Here is an 18,225-nt window from a genome sequence, read left to right as displayed (position 1 = left end):
TTGAGTACAGAACCTAAACAGTTTCAACATAAGTAGCTAAAATTCCTGCAACTGTTATCACCATAGAATTGCCTTTTGTTCCTTCCACCTCACTTTTCTCTGCAATTTAAAACTCTTCATTTCTAACTTTTCCTAGTTCTGGCCAAATGTTACACAATAGACTATAGGTGCAGAAGTAGACCATTCGGCCCCTCGAGTCTGCACGTCAGATATCAATGCCTGTTTCTCTGCTGATGCTGTCCGATTTGTTGAGCATATCCATCTTAAACTCCTGTGGGGAAAACAAAATCTGGAGCTGAGCAAAACCACTACAGAATCACAGGGTAACTTGTCCAATAATGTTCGAGAGAAAATAGATGAGATTGGTGGTAGTGAGTTTATGTCATTTAGAATTAGAATTTTCCTCTTACATGCTAAACCATTGAAGTTGAGCTAAATTTTAGTGCAGGGCATTGGTTATATTTGATGCACAGTGGAATCAAAAGAAATAATGAGCTGGCTGTATTCAGCAGAACCAAACTTGATACTGACCTTCAAATTATGTCAATGAGAGAGTATAGTGGGACAGGCCAATAATAGTTTACCAATGAAGCAGACTGCACCAAGGTAGATATGAAATCATATAGTTATATTAATGTTGAAGGGGATATGATAAATGTCCCAGAAAGATTTTAAAATGCAAGGATAGCATAACATAAAGTTGGCAAGTTTATCCAGGGTGCATTTGCAGTTATGTGATCGGAATCAGACAAGGTTTTTTTATCTGGGGAAATATTGGAGCATAAAATAGGACCCAGATTACCCAAATTAGGTAAAGCAAAAAAAAGTGCGGATGACAACTTTAAAAAAAAATCTTTGTGGTTCAGAAGCTACTAATATGCTCGTCCATGAGACTACAAATTGTGGGTTAGGCATCATTGGGTAGTGTAAATACAGGGAGAAGGCAGAGGCCTCATCCTGAATTCACATGCTGTACTGGGATGACAGTGACGGCTCAAGTGGTGGTTGAGGAAATTAAAACTTCTTGAAATGCAATTGCTGTAAAATGAATTTTACCAAGTTAAAATTTCTGAACTTAGTACATGACCAAATGTCATAAAATGTGATATAAAGTTATTACTGGCAGAGAAAGCTACTCTGAATCAAAATGGGTTCATTTAAAAATAAAAGTCAAATGGTGAAAAATTATCATTTGCACGAGCAAGTCTGCAGATACTGGAAATCCAAAATATTTGGCTCCAATTTTATCTCACTGTGATGTTAACATAACTGAATATATCTGAAAGTAAATACCAGAGTTAAAACAGCAACATAAAGGAGTAACTTGAGTCAGGCAGCATCCAGATATAAAGAGTTCATGCTTTGGGCTGAGGCCCTTCATCAGGACTAAAGGCAGGGGTAAACTGCCAGAATAAGGTGGGAGGAGGGGAAGCAGGAAAAGGTAAGTGGCGATAGGTGAAGCTAGGTTGGTGGAGGAGGAGGCATTAAGTGAGAAGCTGGGAGGTGATAGGTTGAAAAGGCAAAGGTTGTTGAAGAAAGAATCTTTTGAGGATAGGAGAGTAGATCATGGGATAAAGGGAAGGAGGAGAGGCACCAGGGGGAGATGATACTCAGGTGAGGATAAGAGTTAAGAGGCCAGAGTGGGGAAATGAAGAGGAGGCAAGGGGAAAGGGCAAAAAATTAGCAGAATTTGGAGATTGACATTTTTTTGCCATCAGGTTGGAGGCTACCTAGATGGAATAATAGGTGTTGTTCCTCCAACCTGAGATTGGCATTGTAGCAAAAGAGGAGGCCATGTGCCAACATTTCAGAATAGAAATGGGAATTGAAATTGAAGAAGTTGGCCACAGAAAAATTCCACTTTCTGCAGATGGAGCTTAACAAAGTAGTCCTTCAATCTTATGTCCACGTCAGATCTCACCAATGTAGAAGAGATGGCATTGAATACAGTAGATGACCCCAACAGAAGTGTTGTCTCACCGCAAGAATGGTTTGGGGCCCGGAATGGAGGTGAAGGAGGAGATGAATGGGCAGATGTAGCACTTTTGCCACTTGCAGGGATAAGTGCCAGTAGGGAGAATAGTGAGAAGGGACAAATACATATATATAAAAATGACCAAGATGGCGGCGTGATGCAGCTTGCAGCAGTCACTCCGGAGCTGATATCTGCTATTTGTTAAGCGGGGTGCCGTGCGCAATACCAATCTGATGAAAAACAGAAGTGGGAGCGCAGAGGAACATCTGGAAATCTCCAGGAAGGCCCTCTTCGTTGGCTGCTGCTGCTGTGAGGTCCGGGTCTCTGCTGAGAAGAACAGGCCCCCAGTCCTCAGGGTCACGTTGGTGGGGGCGTCTTAATACGCTTGGCAGAGGATGGTGCTCAGAGAAGCTGTGCTGGAGGGGATGGTTGGAGGCTCAACGGACTCGGAGTCCGCTGCGGTTGGGGTGCTTTCACTGTCTGCTGTATCCGTGAGGCTGGGTTCGACAGAGCTTTCATTGTGTGCTGGGTCTGCGAGGCTGAGTCCGACGGTGCCATGGAAGTCCATAGCAGGGGTATTCCCTTCTGCCGCCTGCGTGGGATGAGGAGTCTATCGGGACCCTGAGGACTTGTGGAAACTCTGTGGAGGTTCCTTTCGAACTTATAGTCTTTTAACATCTTTGGCCTAATTTTACTGTGCCCATGGTCTGTTTTTTTTAAATCAATTATGCTATTGTTTGGACTGTTGTAACTATGTGGTTTTGTGCAGGTCTTGTAGCTTTAGTTTTTGGTCTTGTTTTGTCTGGTGGGTTTGGAGCTCCTTTCCGGGGAACGCGCTAAGATGGTAGCGCGATATTAATAAACAGCAGCCTCTCCGGACTCTAGATTGGGGATTGCCAAACATTATGTGGATTTTCTGGTGTAGTCTGTTTTGTCATGTGCTTTTGTGATATCATTCTGGAGGAACGTTGTCTCATTTTTTAACTGCATTGCATTTGTGATTTCTAAATGACAATAAACTGAATCTGAACTGAAATGGACATGGGAATCATGGAGGGAATGATGCCATGGATCTTACCTTTTTTCACCTGCATATCACTTACCCTAGTGCCCCTCCTCCCCTTTCTCCCATTGCCACTCTTCTCTCCTATCAGATTCCTTTTTCTCCAGCCCCTTAACTTACCCACTCATCACCAAGTTTGTCCTTCCCCTCCCACACCTTTTTATTCTGGAGGAGGATCTGGGCCCTGCTATGTTCACTGGTTATTTATTTTTTTCCATAGAGGCTCCATGACCCACTGAGTTCCTCCAGCATTTTTTGGGTTGCTCTGGATTTCCAGCATCTGCCGGGTCTCTTTGTGTTTTTAAAAATTCCACATTTTTTGTTCACAACTATATAGATAGGAAATGGAAACAAATACCAGCTTCATGTGATTAAAATGAAATTGCACAAAATATTTAGTTCAGAAAATTACATGTTTTACCAACCTCTTCCCTCTTCTGTTCCTTTATAAATACAATTTTAATTCAATTTTGTCAAAGGGTACATAAATGAATCCATGATTTATCTGAAAACAACAAGCTACAGATGGTAGAAATCTGAGTTTGTAAACAGAAAGGAAAATCACTGTTATGAAACACTTTTCTCTACACAGATCCTGTTTGATCTGAGTATTTCCAGCATTTCTTTACCTGCTGTTCACAAATAACTGACATACTGCCATTGCCTACATTTTCTAGCTCAAGTCCAGCAGTTGATTGTTATTTCTTTTTCTTCTTTGGCTTCCGAATTTTATTTGGATTTGGAATTACTTTCTTTATTTTTAAAGGCAGCAACATCATTCCTGCTTTTTTCTTTGTTGCACTACAGAATTCCACAGGACTGTCTTTTGATGCAATTTCACAGAATTTACGCTTCTGACTTTGTGGAAATGCAACGTCCAATTCTTTGGTCACTGGCATTTCATTGGTCCCTTCAAACTCTGTCTCCATTTCTTCAGCACTCTCAACTTGCTGACTTTCCTGCATCCATGAAATATTTAAAGGTGGAACCTGTGGACTAATAGCATTAATCATTTCAATAAAAGTTTCTGAGTTCTTTTTAAAACCCAGAGCAAGTATAGATTTTAAGCCCAATAAAGGCGCCATAGTTTCACTCAGTTGGGGAACTTGACAGGCAGGGACTGTTCTACTTACACTTAGCTGAATGAGATGCTGGGTCATAATAGGAGGTTTTACTGACTTGCACACCAGAACCAAACATAATTTGTCCTTCTCTAAGCCTCGAGTTACTTCATTGATTCCAATAGCCAGCTGTTTCCGAAGTTCCACATTAGTCCATCCTTGCTTGGTCTCTGGGCCCCTAATCATTTTATCACCTTCTTTCAAATCTTCAATCTTCTGGCCTTCTCCGATTCCTTCAACACTCCCTTCCATATTTCTATTTTCTTGATTTTTTGATGTCTTGGTAGCTCTTAGTTTCCTAGGCTTCTGAATTGATTCCTGTTTGTACAGATTAATCTGTTGAAAGGTTTCCTGCAACTTCTTTAAGAAGAATTCCCTGCTTCCCTTGTTCAAAGGCCTCCAATCAAAAGCAAAAGGATTGCTGAAAGAAACCTTGGCCTTTGGAGGTCGTATTTTCCGTACCCCTTTTTGAACTACTTTGGCTGGGGTTTCCATGTTTGGACTGAAGATGGATAAGATACAAATCTGAAAACTTGACGACCTGTTTAAAAAAAACATTTATTTGAAAAGCAAGCAAACTAGCAAATTATAGCAAAACTTCAAACATCTGCTATCTGACTATAAGAAATTCCCGTGGTCCAGCCCAGCTTTTATCTCACAGAGTGATGTTTACCACACTTGCTTTCCACACACTGGGGTTCAGGTTAGTTATATAATCACAGAAATGCTGACCAAGGCGCTTTCCTGAGGTAGTCCCATTTATCTGCAGTTAGCCCATAAGCCTCCAGACCTTTCCTATCCACATACCTGTCCAAATAAGTCACATGGAATATACTTCCCTTTATTAATCAATGCAATAAATTCAAGAATTAGAAGGAATCTTTTTAAAACTCCAATTAAGTCACATCAGGAATATTACATTGTATTCTGGTTGCCAACCGAAGGAAGGAGAAGGCGTAGACGAGGCTTACCATGGTGTTGCCTGGATCAGACGGCAGGTGCTATACTGAGGGATTAGACAAACTTAGGTTGTTTTCTCTGGAGTGGTGGAAGCTGATGGGAGACCAGATAGAAACTTCTTTAAGGAGTTTTCTTTAAGTTTATAAGACTACGACAGGCATAGATAAAGTAGATAGCCAGTATCTTTTTCCCAGGATTGAAATGTCTTAACACTGGAGGGCGTGTATTTAAGATGAAAGGGGGAAAATTCAAAGGAGATGTCAGGGCAAGTATTTTTTTTCCCACACAGAATAGTGGTTCCCTGAAATGTATTGCCGGGGGCAATGGTGGCGGTGGATATGATAGATCCATTTAAGAGGCTATTAGATAGGCAAATGAATATGCAAAAAATGGAGGGATATGGGTCATGAGCAGGCAGAAGGGATTGCTGTTAATAGCTTAATTAATTCAGCACAACACCAAGAGTCAAAGACTTCAGTCCTGTGCCGTAACGTTTTATATTCTGTCTTTAAATGCTTTAATTCCAACACCTCTACCACTTCTTCTGGCACCTTGTTCCATACACCCACCACCTGCAATGTAAAATACTTCATGTTCCCTTTAATCTTTTCCCTCTAGTTTTAGGTGACCCTACCCTGGGAACTGTGAACAATAACCTTATCTATGCCCTTCGTGCTTTTACCAAGGTCAGACCTCAGTCTCCTTTGCTCCAGGAAAAACAGTCCCAGTCTATCCAGTATCTCCTCATAACACAATCCCTTCAGTCCAGGCAGCATCTTTGTTAATCTTTTCTGCACCTCTGTAGTTTAATCACATCTTTCCTATAGGATGGTGAACAGAACTGCACATGATATTCCAGGCTGTCTCACCAACACCCTATACAGGTGAAATCAAAGACCAGATAGCATTCAGGCTATTAATCTGGTTACTTACGGAGCTTCTCTTAACTAAGCCAGCTGTACACAGTAAATTATATCTGTAAGAATACACATCATCCAGGCCATGCTCTCTTCTCACTGCTGCCATCAGGAAGAAGGTACAGGAGCCTTAGGTCCCACACCATATTTAGGGACAGTTATTACCCTTCAACCATCAGCTTCCTGAACCGGGATAGATAACCAATTCTACAACCTATGGACTCACTTTCAAGGACTCTACTATTTATTATCAATATTTGTTGAATTAGTTTGTCTTCATTTGCACACTGGTTGAAGTCATCGTGTGCAGTTTTTCATTGATTCAATGTCCCTTTATACCCATTGTGAATGCCAGCAAGAAAATGAATCTCAGGGTAGTATACGTTGACATACTTTGATAATCAATTTACTTTGAACTTTAAGGCAGCTAACTTCACGTATCCCCGCTGATGTTGCAAAGACATTTGTTTTTATTTCCCTTCTTTCTGTAGTCTTCATAATGAAGTTATGTTTATTATTAATAAACAATTTAATTTGACCTTCATTTAATATTAAATAATCAGTTTATCAGTCCTGTCCTATTTTAGAATACACTTCTAAATTAACCAGTTTCCAATCTTTTGGTAATAGCACTGCCCTTAATGGGGAAAGATTGGGTAACGCTGACGTTCAAAAGACCCAAGACTGCTTGTTCACAAGTTGCTGAAGGCTAACAAGCAGGTGTAGAAAGCGATTAATAGGTACATGTTATGTTAGTCTACATTACAAAAGGATTTGCTTACAAGAGTAATAAGTTTTATTGCAATGCAGAGGACACAAGTGAGAGCACACCTGGAGCACTGTGCACAGTTTAGGTCTCCATGGGTTTGTCATGGGAGAAGACAGTGAGTAGATTGGGACTAAATTCCCTTGGGATCAGATGGCTAAGAATAGATCTTACCAAAACATGGAAAGTTCTTCAACAGCTTAACAGGCTAGCTTCAGGGAAAACGTCTGAGGAGTCTGGCATTGGGGCACCTTATCAGAGTAACGGCCAAGAAGGCTGTTTAACACCAAGAAGAACTAATTTCATCCAGGAAATGGTAAACTTATGAGATTCGCCATTGCTTAGGGCTACAGAGGCTCAGAGATTTTCATTCAATACTTAAATCTGGTTTCTGGTAAATAATGGAATGAGAAGATATGGAAACAGTGCTGGAAAAATAGGCTCAAAAATATCCATGTTCTGACTAAATGCTGGAGCAGGCTGAAGAGCTAGATGGCCTACTCCTGGAGGGCGATCTGGCCCTGGAGGCATCTGAGGTCTGATGAAAAGGTCTCCACCTGAAATGTCCACTGTTTCCCTCCATAGCTGTTGCTTGACCTATTGAATTCCTCCAGAATTTGGTGTGTATTGCACAAGATTTCCAGCATCATCAGAATTTCTTGTTTCTTCTGCCTATTCCTGTCCCTACTTTTTACCTTCATTCCCCGAGAACATATATTTAAAGCTTCTGAGCATATGCTGTGTTTCAATTGAATTTTGTAAGTAGGTGGCTCTTGGGCTTCCTAAATAGAGACTAAATACTTCCCCACAGTATGGTCTCAGTTTCTGACAAAAAAAACATTGTTTTCCCTACCCACTGACAGGGACTGACCTGCTGAGTATTTCCAGTATTTTCTATTCATTTTAGAGTTTAGCATCTGTTTTTTTTAAATTTTCACTTAAGGTAACTTCTTTGACCTAATGTGCTTTTTGAAGATGTTACTTCAGAAGCAGAATCAAATCCACTTACACGTTTTATTTTTTTTCTTTAAAGCAATAGTGGTCTTAGATCAGGGAGATTCATTCTAATATAGTTATTCCCAACTTATTCTCACCTCTTTCGAAAATACACCACTTGTTTCAGCAGAAACAATTTCCCATATGGGTCATTGATTGGCAATTTTTTTTTCTCTGCTCTTGCTGTTTTCCTGACCTACCGAGTGTTTCCAGCAATTTTTATTTTTGTTTTTGCTAGCAGCAATCATTCTTCTCATGGTGGTGGGGCAGTGGAAATATTAATGAACTCTGAACCAAAGTCCAAGATCCATGTAATACTAGTTATCATTCTTACCTCTTATCCCTTTCCAAGCTACACACAAATAACTGCAAACTTTGTATCTACCACTCTTGCACGATGCTACTGATCTTTGAAATTTACTATAATTAAAGTGATAACTGCCACGATGATAAACCCATGAACTTCATTATTTTGCTTTTTTGCACTAATTTTATCTATTAATATATACTTCATATTGTAATTTAGTTTTTTTTATTACGCATTACAATGTAATGTGCTGCCACAAAACAAATGCCAGAAATATTAATTCTGATTCTAGAGTAACTTTTTCGAAAAGCATGTAAGGCCCTCTACAGATATTAAACGCTTCAATCTTCTTCAACAGGGTACATTTTGCTTTCTGGTTGGTTTAATGTCAATTTCACATACTTCGGCCCTAAAAGCTCCAGGGAGCCTGTGCAGTTGCTTGAACAGAGACGACTCACCCACAGCGGGACACAAACTCCCGGGAAAAGCCCGAACCGCCGCGTGTCCAAGGCCAGGTCGCAACCACGTTACTCCACGCACGCCGCGCAACCCGACTGACATGACGTTACTCCACGCACGCCGAGCAACCCGACTGACATGACGTTACTCCACGCACGCCGCGCAACCCGACTGACATGACGTTACTCCACGCACGCCGAGCAACCCGACTGACATAACGTTACTCCACGCACGCCGCGCAACCCGACTGACATGACGTTACTCCACGCACGCCGCGCAACCCGACTGACATGACGTTACTCCACGCACGCCGCGCAACCCGACTGACATGACGTTTCACCACGCACGCCGCGCGAGCCCGGGTTCCGCGTTGGTAACGACGCCTTGCGCAGTTGCGGCATGTGGAGTCGTACAGGCTCGAGGCTTTTTGCCCTGTTTCCTGGCAATCTGTAACAAGCCACACTGGTAAAGGGGTTGTGGGAAGAATCAAAGGTGAACTACGTATAGTATTGAAAAGGGCTGCGTCATTAAAAAATGTTGGGATATATCCTGGTCCCCTCCAAAAAAAAATCGAGGAAAAATGCTGATGCTGGAAACACCCAGGTCAGACAGCATCTGGGAAAGAAATGAACAGTGAATGAAAATATTTTTTTTAAACTGCAGATGTTGTAAATCTGGAAATCATTACCGTTAAGTGTTAACTGATTTGCCTTTTACAGATGCTACCAGGCCCTTTTTTATAGATGTTTCCAGCACTATATATTTCTTCACCCATTGCACATCATGTGCTACTGTATTTTGATGACTGTTTCAATGCAATTTCTTTGGTTCATACAAACTTCATTTTGACTGCCAATTTTCACTTTGATTCTGATTCCAATTTTGATTCCAATTGGATTCACCTGATTCCAATTTCACTCTTACTGTTGTTTTTGTTTTATTTCTTCCATTTCTGTGGATAAGTGTTTCTTTCTTTCTAAATCTTTTTATTACTGTGGATAAGTGTTGATCGTCAGGAGGATATGTTACCACCAATCCGCACATATTGTGGTCTTCTGGTTAGGAAGTCGAGGATCCAATTTTCCAGGTTCTGCACAAGACAATTCCCATACAAACGTTGGAAAAGCAATGCTTGTCCTTTTACCTTTTCCCTTCCCACCAAAGATTCATCCAGGTAAAGCAGCAATCTATTTCTTCCAATTTGATGTGCATATGATGTTCATAATGTGATCTACTCTACACTGGATAAATCAAGTACAGATTTGAGACAGCCTGCCAGAACATCTCTATTGAGACATAAAGATGTTCAGACCATGAACCAGTTGCAAATCAATTTAGTTTTCCATCCCACACCCATTCTGACCTCTCAGATTTTGGTCAACACTGTTCCAATGAGAAATAGCACTCCTTTTAGTCTAGTCATGTTCCATACTTATGGATTCAATCTTGAATGAATTCAACAATTTCAGACATTCACCATTTTTGCCTAGCCAGTTCTGTTGAACTGTATTCTGTGTATTCAGGAAACTTCCATTAGATTGGAAGGTCCCAAATATTATCGCTTTATTCAAAAGGGGAGACAGAAAGTGTCTTCCCTATAAGGTACTATAAGCTGGAAAAACACAACACATGAAATCAGGAACACTTTGACAGAAATATTAAAATTTATAAAGAAGTATGTTATTTGTTTATCATATAGTGTCTACATAACAAATTTTCCCAATGTCTGACCGAGGAATTTGCCGTTTTAGTATAATGTTAGTTAACTATACAGTTAAACAGAAATTGAAAGCAACAACTATCAGGCATATTAATTTTAATTCACACACCTTAAATAACCCAAACTTCCAGCACTTTGATGTTTGATCAGCCCATATCCAATGGTCGGGCTCATCCTTCACCCTTTGTTTCGGATTCCAGCTGCTTGTGTAGTCCATGTCTTTGACTACATCATTTGTCATTGAATCTCAACTATTTCGGTTCAGCCTGTTCAAATTTACCTTCTCATCCCTTCTACCTTGTAATTTTACTTCCTATCTTTAATAATTTCATACTCATGTGATTTATTTCAATGAAGGATAAATATTTTTGGTTAAAATATCAGATGTTCCATTTATTTTGTATTTGGCAATCATGATTTTCCTTTGATTTCCATGTTACTTTATTTTCTTTATAATTTCTCATTTATAAATTGCAAATTATAAACTGGATTTAGAATATATAAGTAGGAAATGAAAATAACTCAGAAAATGTGTAGCTTGGGTAGTTGATGGTTGGGTTGAGGTTTTGTCTGATCATGGCAATCTATTTGCAAATGTTCGAGGAGACAGCCTTAAATATATAAGTAGGTTTAGATAAAATAGCATCTCACACAATGAGCAGGGAAAGTAATGTATTATTAAGTGTTTTCTACAATATCTGATGTGAGTCTCGCATGATATCTTTTTGGCTGCCTAATACACAATTTCAGGGAAAAGTGGAGAGTATCCTGCACAGGGATTATCAAGCAAACATGGCCCAAATTGTTATCAAAGTCAGAGAACAAAATGTGTGTTTTTAACCAAAATAAACTTTATACATAATTTAAAAATTTACAAGAACAATCTGTGCAACACCTTTTCATTCTTAAACAATGCCTTCAATTGCCTTTCTTTCAACCAGTACCACTGCTGCTACTTATGTGGCTTCCTGGGGTGGTACATTACAATAATTGAAGGGCTTCCTCACCCGACACACCGCTTCCCTGTGCAGTAGTGGAAAAACTCAATGCTGTGGTTCTTCCCCATCAAGCCCTTGTGGTGGCTGCACCAAGCTTCAGTGCATCCTTCAGCATTTACTCCTGGAGCCTGGATTCTGACAGTCAGCAGCATTCCTCAATGGACTGGCAAACCAAATCAATACCAAGTTGATGATTTTCTGGCAGTACTTGATGTTTGTCTTTGCATGGACCTAGGAACAGCCTATAAATTAGAGATTCCTCTGTTAACAGCTGCTTGGGATGAACTGTGACACGGGCCTTTCCATCTTTCTCCACCCCCTTTGCAAATCCAGTCAGTAATGAAGGCAACAGCTGTCTCATCCCCACTGCTGTTCTCTTTGGGTGGTTTGTTGTGAGTGTGATATTCTGGGCATGCAGGAAGCATCTGATTCGGAGAGTCCCTCCAACCAGCAGCCAAGGAAGAAGTTGGTGAATGTGGGATGAGGCATTGTGCCAGATGGTATGGACAGTCTACTCAAGGAAACACCCCACTGTGTCCTTCAATTCATTCTCTTGCAGTTTCTGCAGGATGTTCCATGCTGACCATTGTTTGATGGACTTGTGGTCAAAGGCATTGGTATGGAAGAACTTTTTCACGAAGGACAGGCTGCATGGCACATCCAGCTGCCTGGAACGTTACACAGCAAAGGGGCCACAGCCATCTTTCTCAACACCAGGGACAGATAGAACTTGGTCACATACTTAGGTTCCACACATAGCCTGATGCAGCCACAAGCGAAGGTGGTCATCTGGATGAGGATGACATTGGACATGTGTTGAGAAACCTCAGTATTAACTCCAGTATCTTAAATAAAAAGTCCCTGCTCTCTGATTGTAAGACTACCATTTGAGCTCTCCATTAAACTGATAGCAGTTAAAATATATATTCTCTGTAAATCCTCCCTACAGCAACTATGGACTCATCATAAATATTCTCTTGTCCTAACCAGCCCCCACCGCTATCTCTCTGTTACGAACCCCGTAACTGGGTCACATACCAGCAAAGATAGAGAGGTCCGTTGAAGTCTGATGGTACTATTTTTAACAGTATTTATTAGTAAAAATACACAAAAACAGTATCAATGCAACCATACAGATAATATATGTCGTCAATACTAAATCTAAAAGTGCGGGTATAGTAATAACCAATAAGAAATAAGCTCTGTCGTTGTCTAGGGGATAATGTATTGTCTGATGGACATATAAAAGTCACTCAGTTCTTTCAGGCTGCAGCCTTTTGTTGGAGAGAAAGAGAGAGATTGTTAGAAACTTGCTGGCTTTCCTTTTTATGATTTTGATCCGTCAGAAGTCCGATTGGTGTGGCCATTCACTTGTGGCCTCTCCTTTAGCTAAGCCGTTCTTCCGTGATGAGCCCGCTACCCTGGCAAGGGAGGACGTACACGGGCCCTCACCGGCATTCACTATAAAACGCTGTCACTGGCTTTCCAGCGTTTCTCCTGGTGCGTCTAAAGGGGTGTTCCCCAGACCCTCTTTTATCCTTACTCACGGGGTCTCAGATGTCAATCAGGTTGGGATGATGCAATCCCTCAACCAGCCCACTCTGGTCGTCCCCTGAGGGGCTTCAATGAATAGTACAGTACTCAATACACAATTCCGTCTCCAAGAGACAATAGCCGTTATCAGGGGTTTTGTTTTCACTGAGGCCAGGACACATTCCAAAACCTTGTGGATTCTCTCTCATTTCCTGGGTCCCAGACCCGAATTAATAGCGATCTTGCGATCCTCAAAAAAGAGGGGGGCTACTTTGTACCCTTCGGCCCCTCAGAGTTGTGGCACATTCGTAACATCTCCAATTTAAAGTTAGCTTTTACTTTTCATTTCCCAAGGGTCTTTAATCTAAAATGTTTTTCTTTCCACAGATGCTGCCTGACCTGCTGGGTAATTCTAGAATTTGCTGCTTTTGTTTTAAATTTCCAGCATCTATTTTTGGTTTTCACAGTCATATTTGACTTTTTTTGTTAGTGGATTGTATGGAAAGGGTTCAAATTTGATTCCTCCTTGATATATACAAGTCTGTAAGACAAACTGGTGTAGCTTGGATTGTTTTGAGGAAGTACAAGAGAACCAATCCATAGCAGCTCATTTACTGGATGATAAGCATTATTTTGATTTCTGTATTGCTACTACTGTAGACATTTGATTTTCTTGCTATATTGTATTTGTGATATTTCTAATAGTTTTTTTTTGTGGCTTTGAATCTATGTGCAGCATCTCTTGTGTGGGAATGTCCTGATGAATCAGAAAAGAACACGGACCTGATTTAAAAGTAATTTTCATTACATATACAGGTTGACCTTCTATAATCCAGTACCATTGGGACCTAAGGAGTGCCGGATTAGTGAAAATGCTGAATTACAGAAGAATCACATGAAGCAATAGCTAACCGCCTCATCATACCTTTAAAATATCATGTAAATCAGAACAAGTTAGATGATAATAAAACTGAAATATTAAATGAGTAGCAAGTGAAATTTTAATAAAGTAATATACTGTACATGCACAGATAAAATAAAGGGTACAGGTAAATGTACAGGAATTAATTTATACAGAACAGTTGAGTACTTCCGCTTCGAAAGTGAGACGTTTAATATACCTTCAGGCAAAGTTATATGTCTGCAAGTGTGGGGTTATCAGGATCATCAACATCTTCATCTTGAAAAATGATTGAAGCATCAGGAACTGGTGCTGAAACTGGCACAGCAGTTTCTTCAAAAACTGTTGATGATGGTGGCAGCACATCTGGGTGAGCAGAAGCAGAAGTCAGAGACAGGAGGTCTTCTATCCGCCACATTTCACATGACCACCAGGCAGCTGGGGATTCGGTGCTGGGCTCTTCCCTCTTCACTCGCAGTTACCGAGGGAATCATTAGTTTCTTTTCCTCCGCTGAGTAATATGCTTAAATCCAGCAGGTCACCAGATCTGATCTGAGGTCGTAGGCGGAAGAGAACGGAGTGCTGGCCAGGTGACACTGGAAGGCAGAGCGCAACTGCCAGCAGGTGGCCGAGAAGGTGGACCGACCCAGCGCGTGCCAGCTCCCCCACCATTGGCAGGTGAGATGGGTGGCCATGCCTCATGAAAATGGTATTAATAAATGCAGGAAAACAAGCAGGAATCTCCTGTCTGTGCTTACAAGAGCGCGCTAACAAGTGAACAGATCGAGCGCAACCAAAACAATGCTCAGCAGATTGGTACGGTGGCCCGGGAAATTTGAAATTACAGCGGAAAACTTGAAATCAGTGCTTGATTATCAAAGGAACCGGATTACAGGTAGTTGGATTAGTGAAGGTCGACTGTAATTATTCAGTTTATAGTCCTTTTGGCGTAAATAAATTGAGGTAATATTAAAAAATGCCTACATTTAAAATCATTAACTTATTGTTATCTACCACATCACCATCACCATACCATTGAGCAGTCAGTTCATAGGTAGGTTTTTTAATGTTCTTTGTGGCACATTTAAAACAAAATGAATAAATAAATCTTTCATGTTTCACAATTAATGCCACATGTTTGAGGTACAGTGAAAAGCTTGTCCTGCACAGTGCTCATACAGATCAATTCATTTCAAGGCAAATATAGCAAGGTACACAATGATAGAACGCAGAATAAATTGTAACAGTTACAGGGAAAGTGCAGTGCAGGGAGGGAATAAAGTGCAAGGTAGACTGAGAAGTCAAGAGTCCATCTCATTGTACTAAGGAACTATTCAATAGGCTTCCAACAGTTTGAGGAGAATTGATACGTCAGCAAAGACATCAGAAAATTTCTTCAGCTGTACTGTTGTGTACCTAGATTTTCAGAAGGCATTCGATAAGGTGCCACATAGGAGATTGGTGAGTAAAATCAGAGCTCATGGCATTGGGGGCAGGGTTTCAACATGGATAGAAAACTGGTTGGCAGATAGAAAGCAAAGGGTAGCAGTGAATGGGTGTTTCTCAGACTGGCTGGAGGTGACTAGTGGGGTACCACAGGGCTCTGTATTGGGACCACAGCTCTTTACGATTTATGTCAATGATTTAGATGAGGGCATTGAAAACTATATCAGCAAGTTTGCTGACGATACTAAACTGGGTGGCAGTGTGACATGCGAAGAGGACGTTAGGAGAATACAGGGAGACTTGGATAGGCTGAGTGAGTGGGCAGATACTTGGCAGATGTCATTCAATGTGAATAAATGTGAAGTTATCCACTTTGGAAGCTGGAACAAGAGGGCAGAGTATTGTCTGAACGGTGTCGAGTTAGGTAAGGGAGAAATGCAAAGAGACCTAGGAGTCCTAGTTCACCAGTCAATGAAGGTGAATGAGCAAGTGCAACAGGCAGTGAAGAGGGCAAATGGAATGTTGGCCTTTGTTACAAGGGGAATTGAATACAAGAGCAAGGATGTTCTTTTGCATTTGTACAGGGCCCTGGTGAGACCACACCTGGAATATTGTGTACAGTTTTGGTCTCCAGGTTTAAGGAAGGACATTCTGGCAATTGAGGAAGTGCAGCGTAGATTCACTAGGTTGATTCCTGGGATGGCAGGGCTGTCTTACGCAGAGAGATTGGGCTTGTACACGCTGGAATTGAGGAGATTGAGAGGGGATCTGATTGAAACGTTTAAGATAATTAAAGGATTTGATAGGATTGAGGCAGGAAATATGTTCCAGATGTTGGGAGAGTCCAGTACCAGAGGGCATGGATTGAGAATAAGAGGTCAGTTATTTAAAACAGAGTTGAGGAAGAGCTTCTTCTCCCAGAGAGTTGTGGAGGTGTGGAATGCACTGCCTCGGAAGACGCTGGAGGCCAATTCTCTGGATGCTTTCAAGAAGGAGCTGGATAGATATCTGATGGATAGGGGAATCAAGGGATATGGGGACAAGGCAGGGACTGGGTATTGATAGTGAATGATCAGCCATGATCTCAGAATGGCGGTGCAGACTCGAGGCGCCGAATGGTCTACTTCTGCACCTATTGTCTATTGTACTATGGAGAGCACTCTAACTGGTTGCATCACCATCTGCCTCAAGATTCAGGGGAGAAGATTTAGGACAGAGATGAAGAGAAACTGTTTTACCCAGAGAGTTGTGAATCTGTGGAATTCTCTGCCCAGGGAAGCAGTTGAGGCTTCCTCACTAAATATATTTAAGAAATAGATAGGTTTTTACATAGTAAGGGAATTAAGGGTTATGGGGAAAAGGCAGGTAGATGGAGCTGAGTTTACAGACAGATCAGCCATGATCTTATTGAATGGCAGGGTAGGCTCGATGGGCCGAATAGCCTACTCTTGCTTCTATTTCTTATCTTCTTATGTATGAAAGGGCCACAGCACAGGCTCCGAAAAAGCTGCAGGAGTTGTTAACTCAGCCAGCTCCATCATGGGCACTAGCCTCTCTAGCATCCAGGACATGCCCTTTTCTCATTGCTACCATCATCAGTATGGTACAGGAGCCAGAAGACACACACTCAGTGTTTCATTTTCTTCCCCTCTGCCACCAGATTTTTGAATGGACAATGAACCCATGAACACTATCTCAGTATTTTTTGCTCTACCTATTTAATATATATATATTTATTGTAATTTATTGTTGTTGTTATTATTGCAATGTACTGCTACTGCAAAACAACAAATTTCATGACATAATCCAGTGATAGGAAACCTGGTTCTGAATCTGAATGTAATTTAACCTTCTGTATTTAAAATAGCTTTTATTTGCTTTTTCTCTTATTTAAAATAATGTGTTTCTTATACAATCCAAATGCAAATTATCTGCTTTTGCATTCATGTACTTCAATAAGTTTAAAAACCAATTAACGTTCATGAAAAAATATTTACATTTGAAATGACACTTGTCAAAATACAAAGGACATCTCATTATAAAATATATGATTACTTTAGATAAGGAGTTCCCAACCTTTTTTATGCCATGGACCAATACCAATAAGGAAGGGGTCCATGGACTCCAGGTACTTAACATCCACTGTGATGAAGTGCTTTGAGAGGCTGGTGATGAAACATATCAACTCTTGCCTGAGAAGTGACTTTAATCCACTCCAACTTGTTTACTGACATAACAGTAACGTTAAATTCCTCGGGGTTATCACTTCAAAGGATTTGTTCTGGGCCCAGCACACATGCAATTATGAAGAAAGCACTGCAGTGCCTCTGCTTGCTTCGAAGTTTGCAAAGATGTGGCACGGCATTTAAAGTTCTGACAAATTTCTATAGATGTGTAGTGGAGAGTATATTGACTGGCTGCATTGCAGCCTGGTATGGAAACACAAATGTCCTTGAATGGAAAATTCCACAAAAAGAAGTTGATATGGACCAGTCCATCACAAGTAAAGCTCTCCACCACTGAGCATATCTACACGCAGCATTATCTCAGGAAACTAGCATCTATCATCCGGAATCTCCACCACCCAGGTCTTGCTCTCTTCTTGCTGCTGCCATCAGGAAGAAGGTACAGGAGCCTATGGAATCACACCACCAGGTTCACAAAAATTTATTACTGCTCAACCATCAGACTCTTGACCAAAGGGGATAACTTCATTCATTTTCACTTGCGCCATCACTGAACATTCCTCACAATGGTAGACTCGCTTTCAAGAATTCTTCATCTTACGTTCTCAATATTTATTGCTTTATTTATTATTTTGTATTTGCAGTTTCTTGTCTTCTGCACATTGCTTGTCTGCACTGTTGGTTGTGGTCTTTCATTCATTATATTACAGTTATTGGATATTTTGAGTATGCCTGCAAGAAAATGAATCTCAAGAGTTGTATTTGGTACGTTGATAATAAATTTACTTTGAACATACAATCAACCTATGTATACAAGGTGTCTCATGTATTTATATATAATGTGTTTTCTTAATTAATGTGTTCTTTATCTTACTGT

General features: G+C 40.7%; 1 protein-coding gene across 3 annotated transcripts; it reads right to left on the bottom strand.

The window, feature by feature from the left end:
- Positions 1–282: 282 nt before the first annotated feature.
- On the bottom strand, positions 283–8,702 carry rpp38 (ribonuclease P/MRP 38 subunit). Of its 3 annotated transcripts, XM_059972244.1 has the most exons (3): positions 8,564–8,652; positions 5,131–5,212; positions 283–4,700 (listed from the first exon to the last, which is right to left on the bottom strand). In XM_059972244.1, exon 3 carries the CDS (start codon positions 4,652–4,654, stop codon positions 3,737–3,739), a length of 918 nt encoding a protein of 305 aa, XP_059828227.1. In that variant the 5' UTR covers positions 4,655–4,700; positions 5,131–5,212; positions 8,564–8,652; the 3' UTR covers positions 283–3,736. The 3 variants fall into 3 exon arrangements, with proteins under 3 accessions (XP_059828227.1, XP_059828225.1, XP_059828228.1); XM_059972242.1 differs by lacking the exon at positions 5,131–5,212 and having other exon boundaries at positions 8,564–8,702; XM_059972245.1 differs by lacking the exon at positions 5,131–5,212 and having other exon boundaries at positions 8,508–8,626.
- Positions 8,703–18,225: the final 9,523 nt, after the last annotated feature.

Source organism: Hypanus sabinus, chromosome 6 (genome assembly GCF_030144855.1).
Source record: "Hypanus sabinus isolate sHypSab1 chromosome 6, sHypSab1.hap1, whole genome shotgun sequence".
Lineage (NCBI taxonomy): Eukaryota > Metazoa > Chordata > Chondrichthyes > Myliobatiformes > Dasyatidae > Hypanus > Hypanus sabinus.
This window is presented reverse-complemented; position numbering and strand designations above follow the sequence as displayed.

Bases quoted from the DNA above. Each gene is read 5' to 3' on its own strand.
- rpp38 (XM_059972242.1), bottom strand. From the start codon at position 4,654: ATGGAAACCCCAGCCAAAGTAGTTCAAAAAGGGGTACGGAAAATACGA.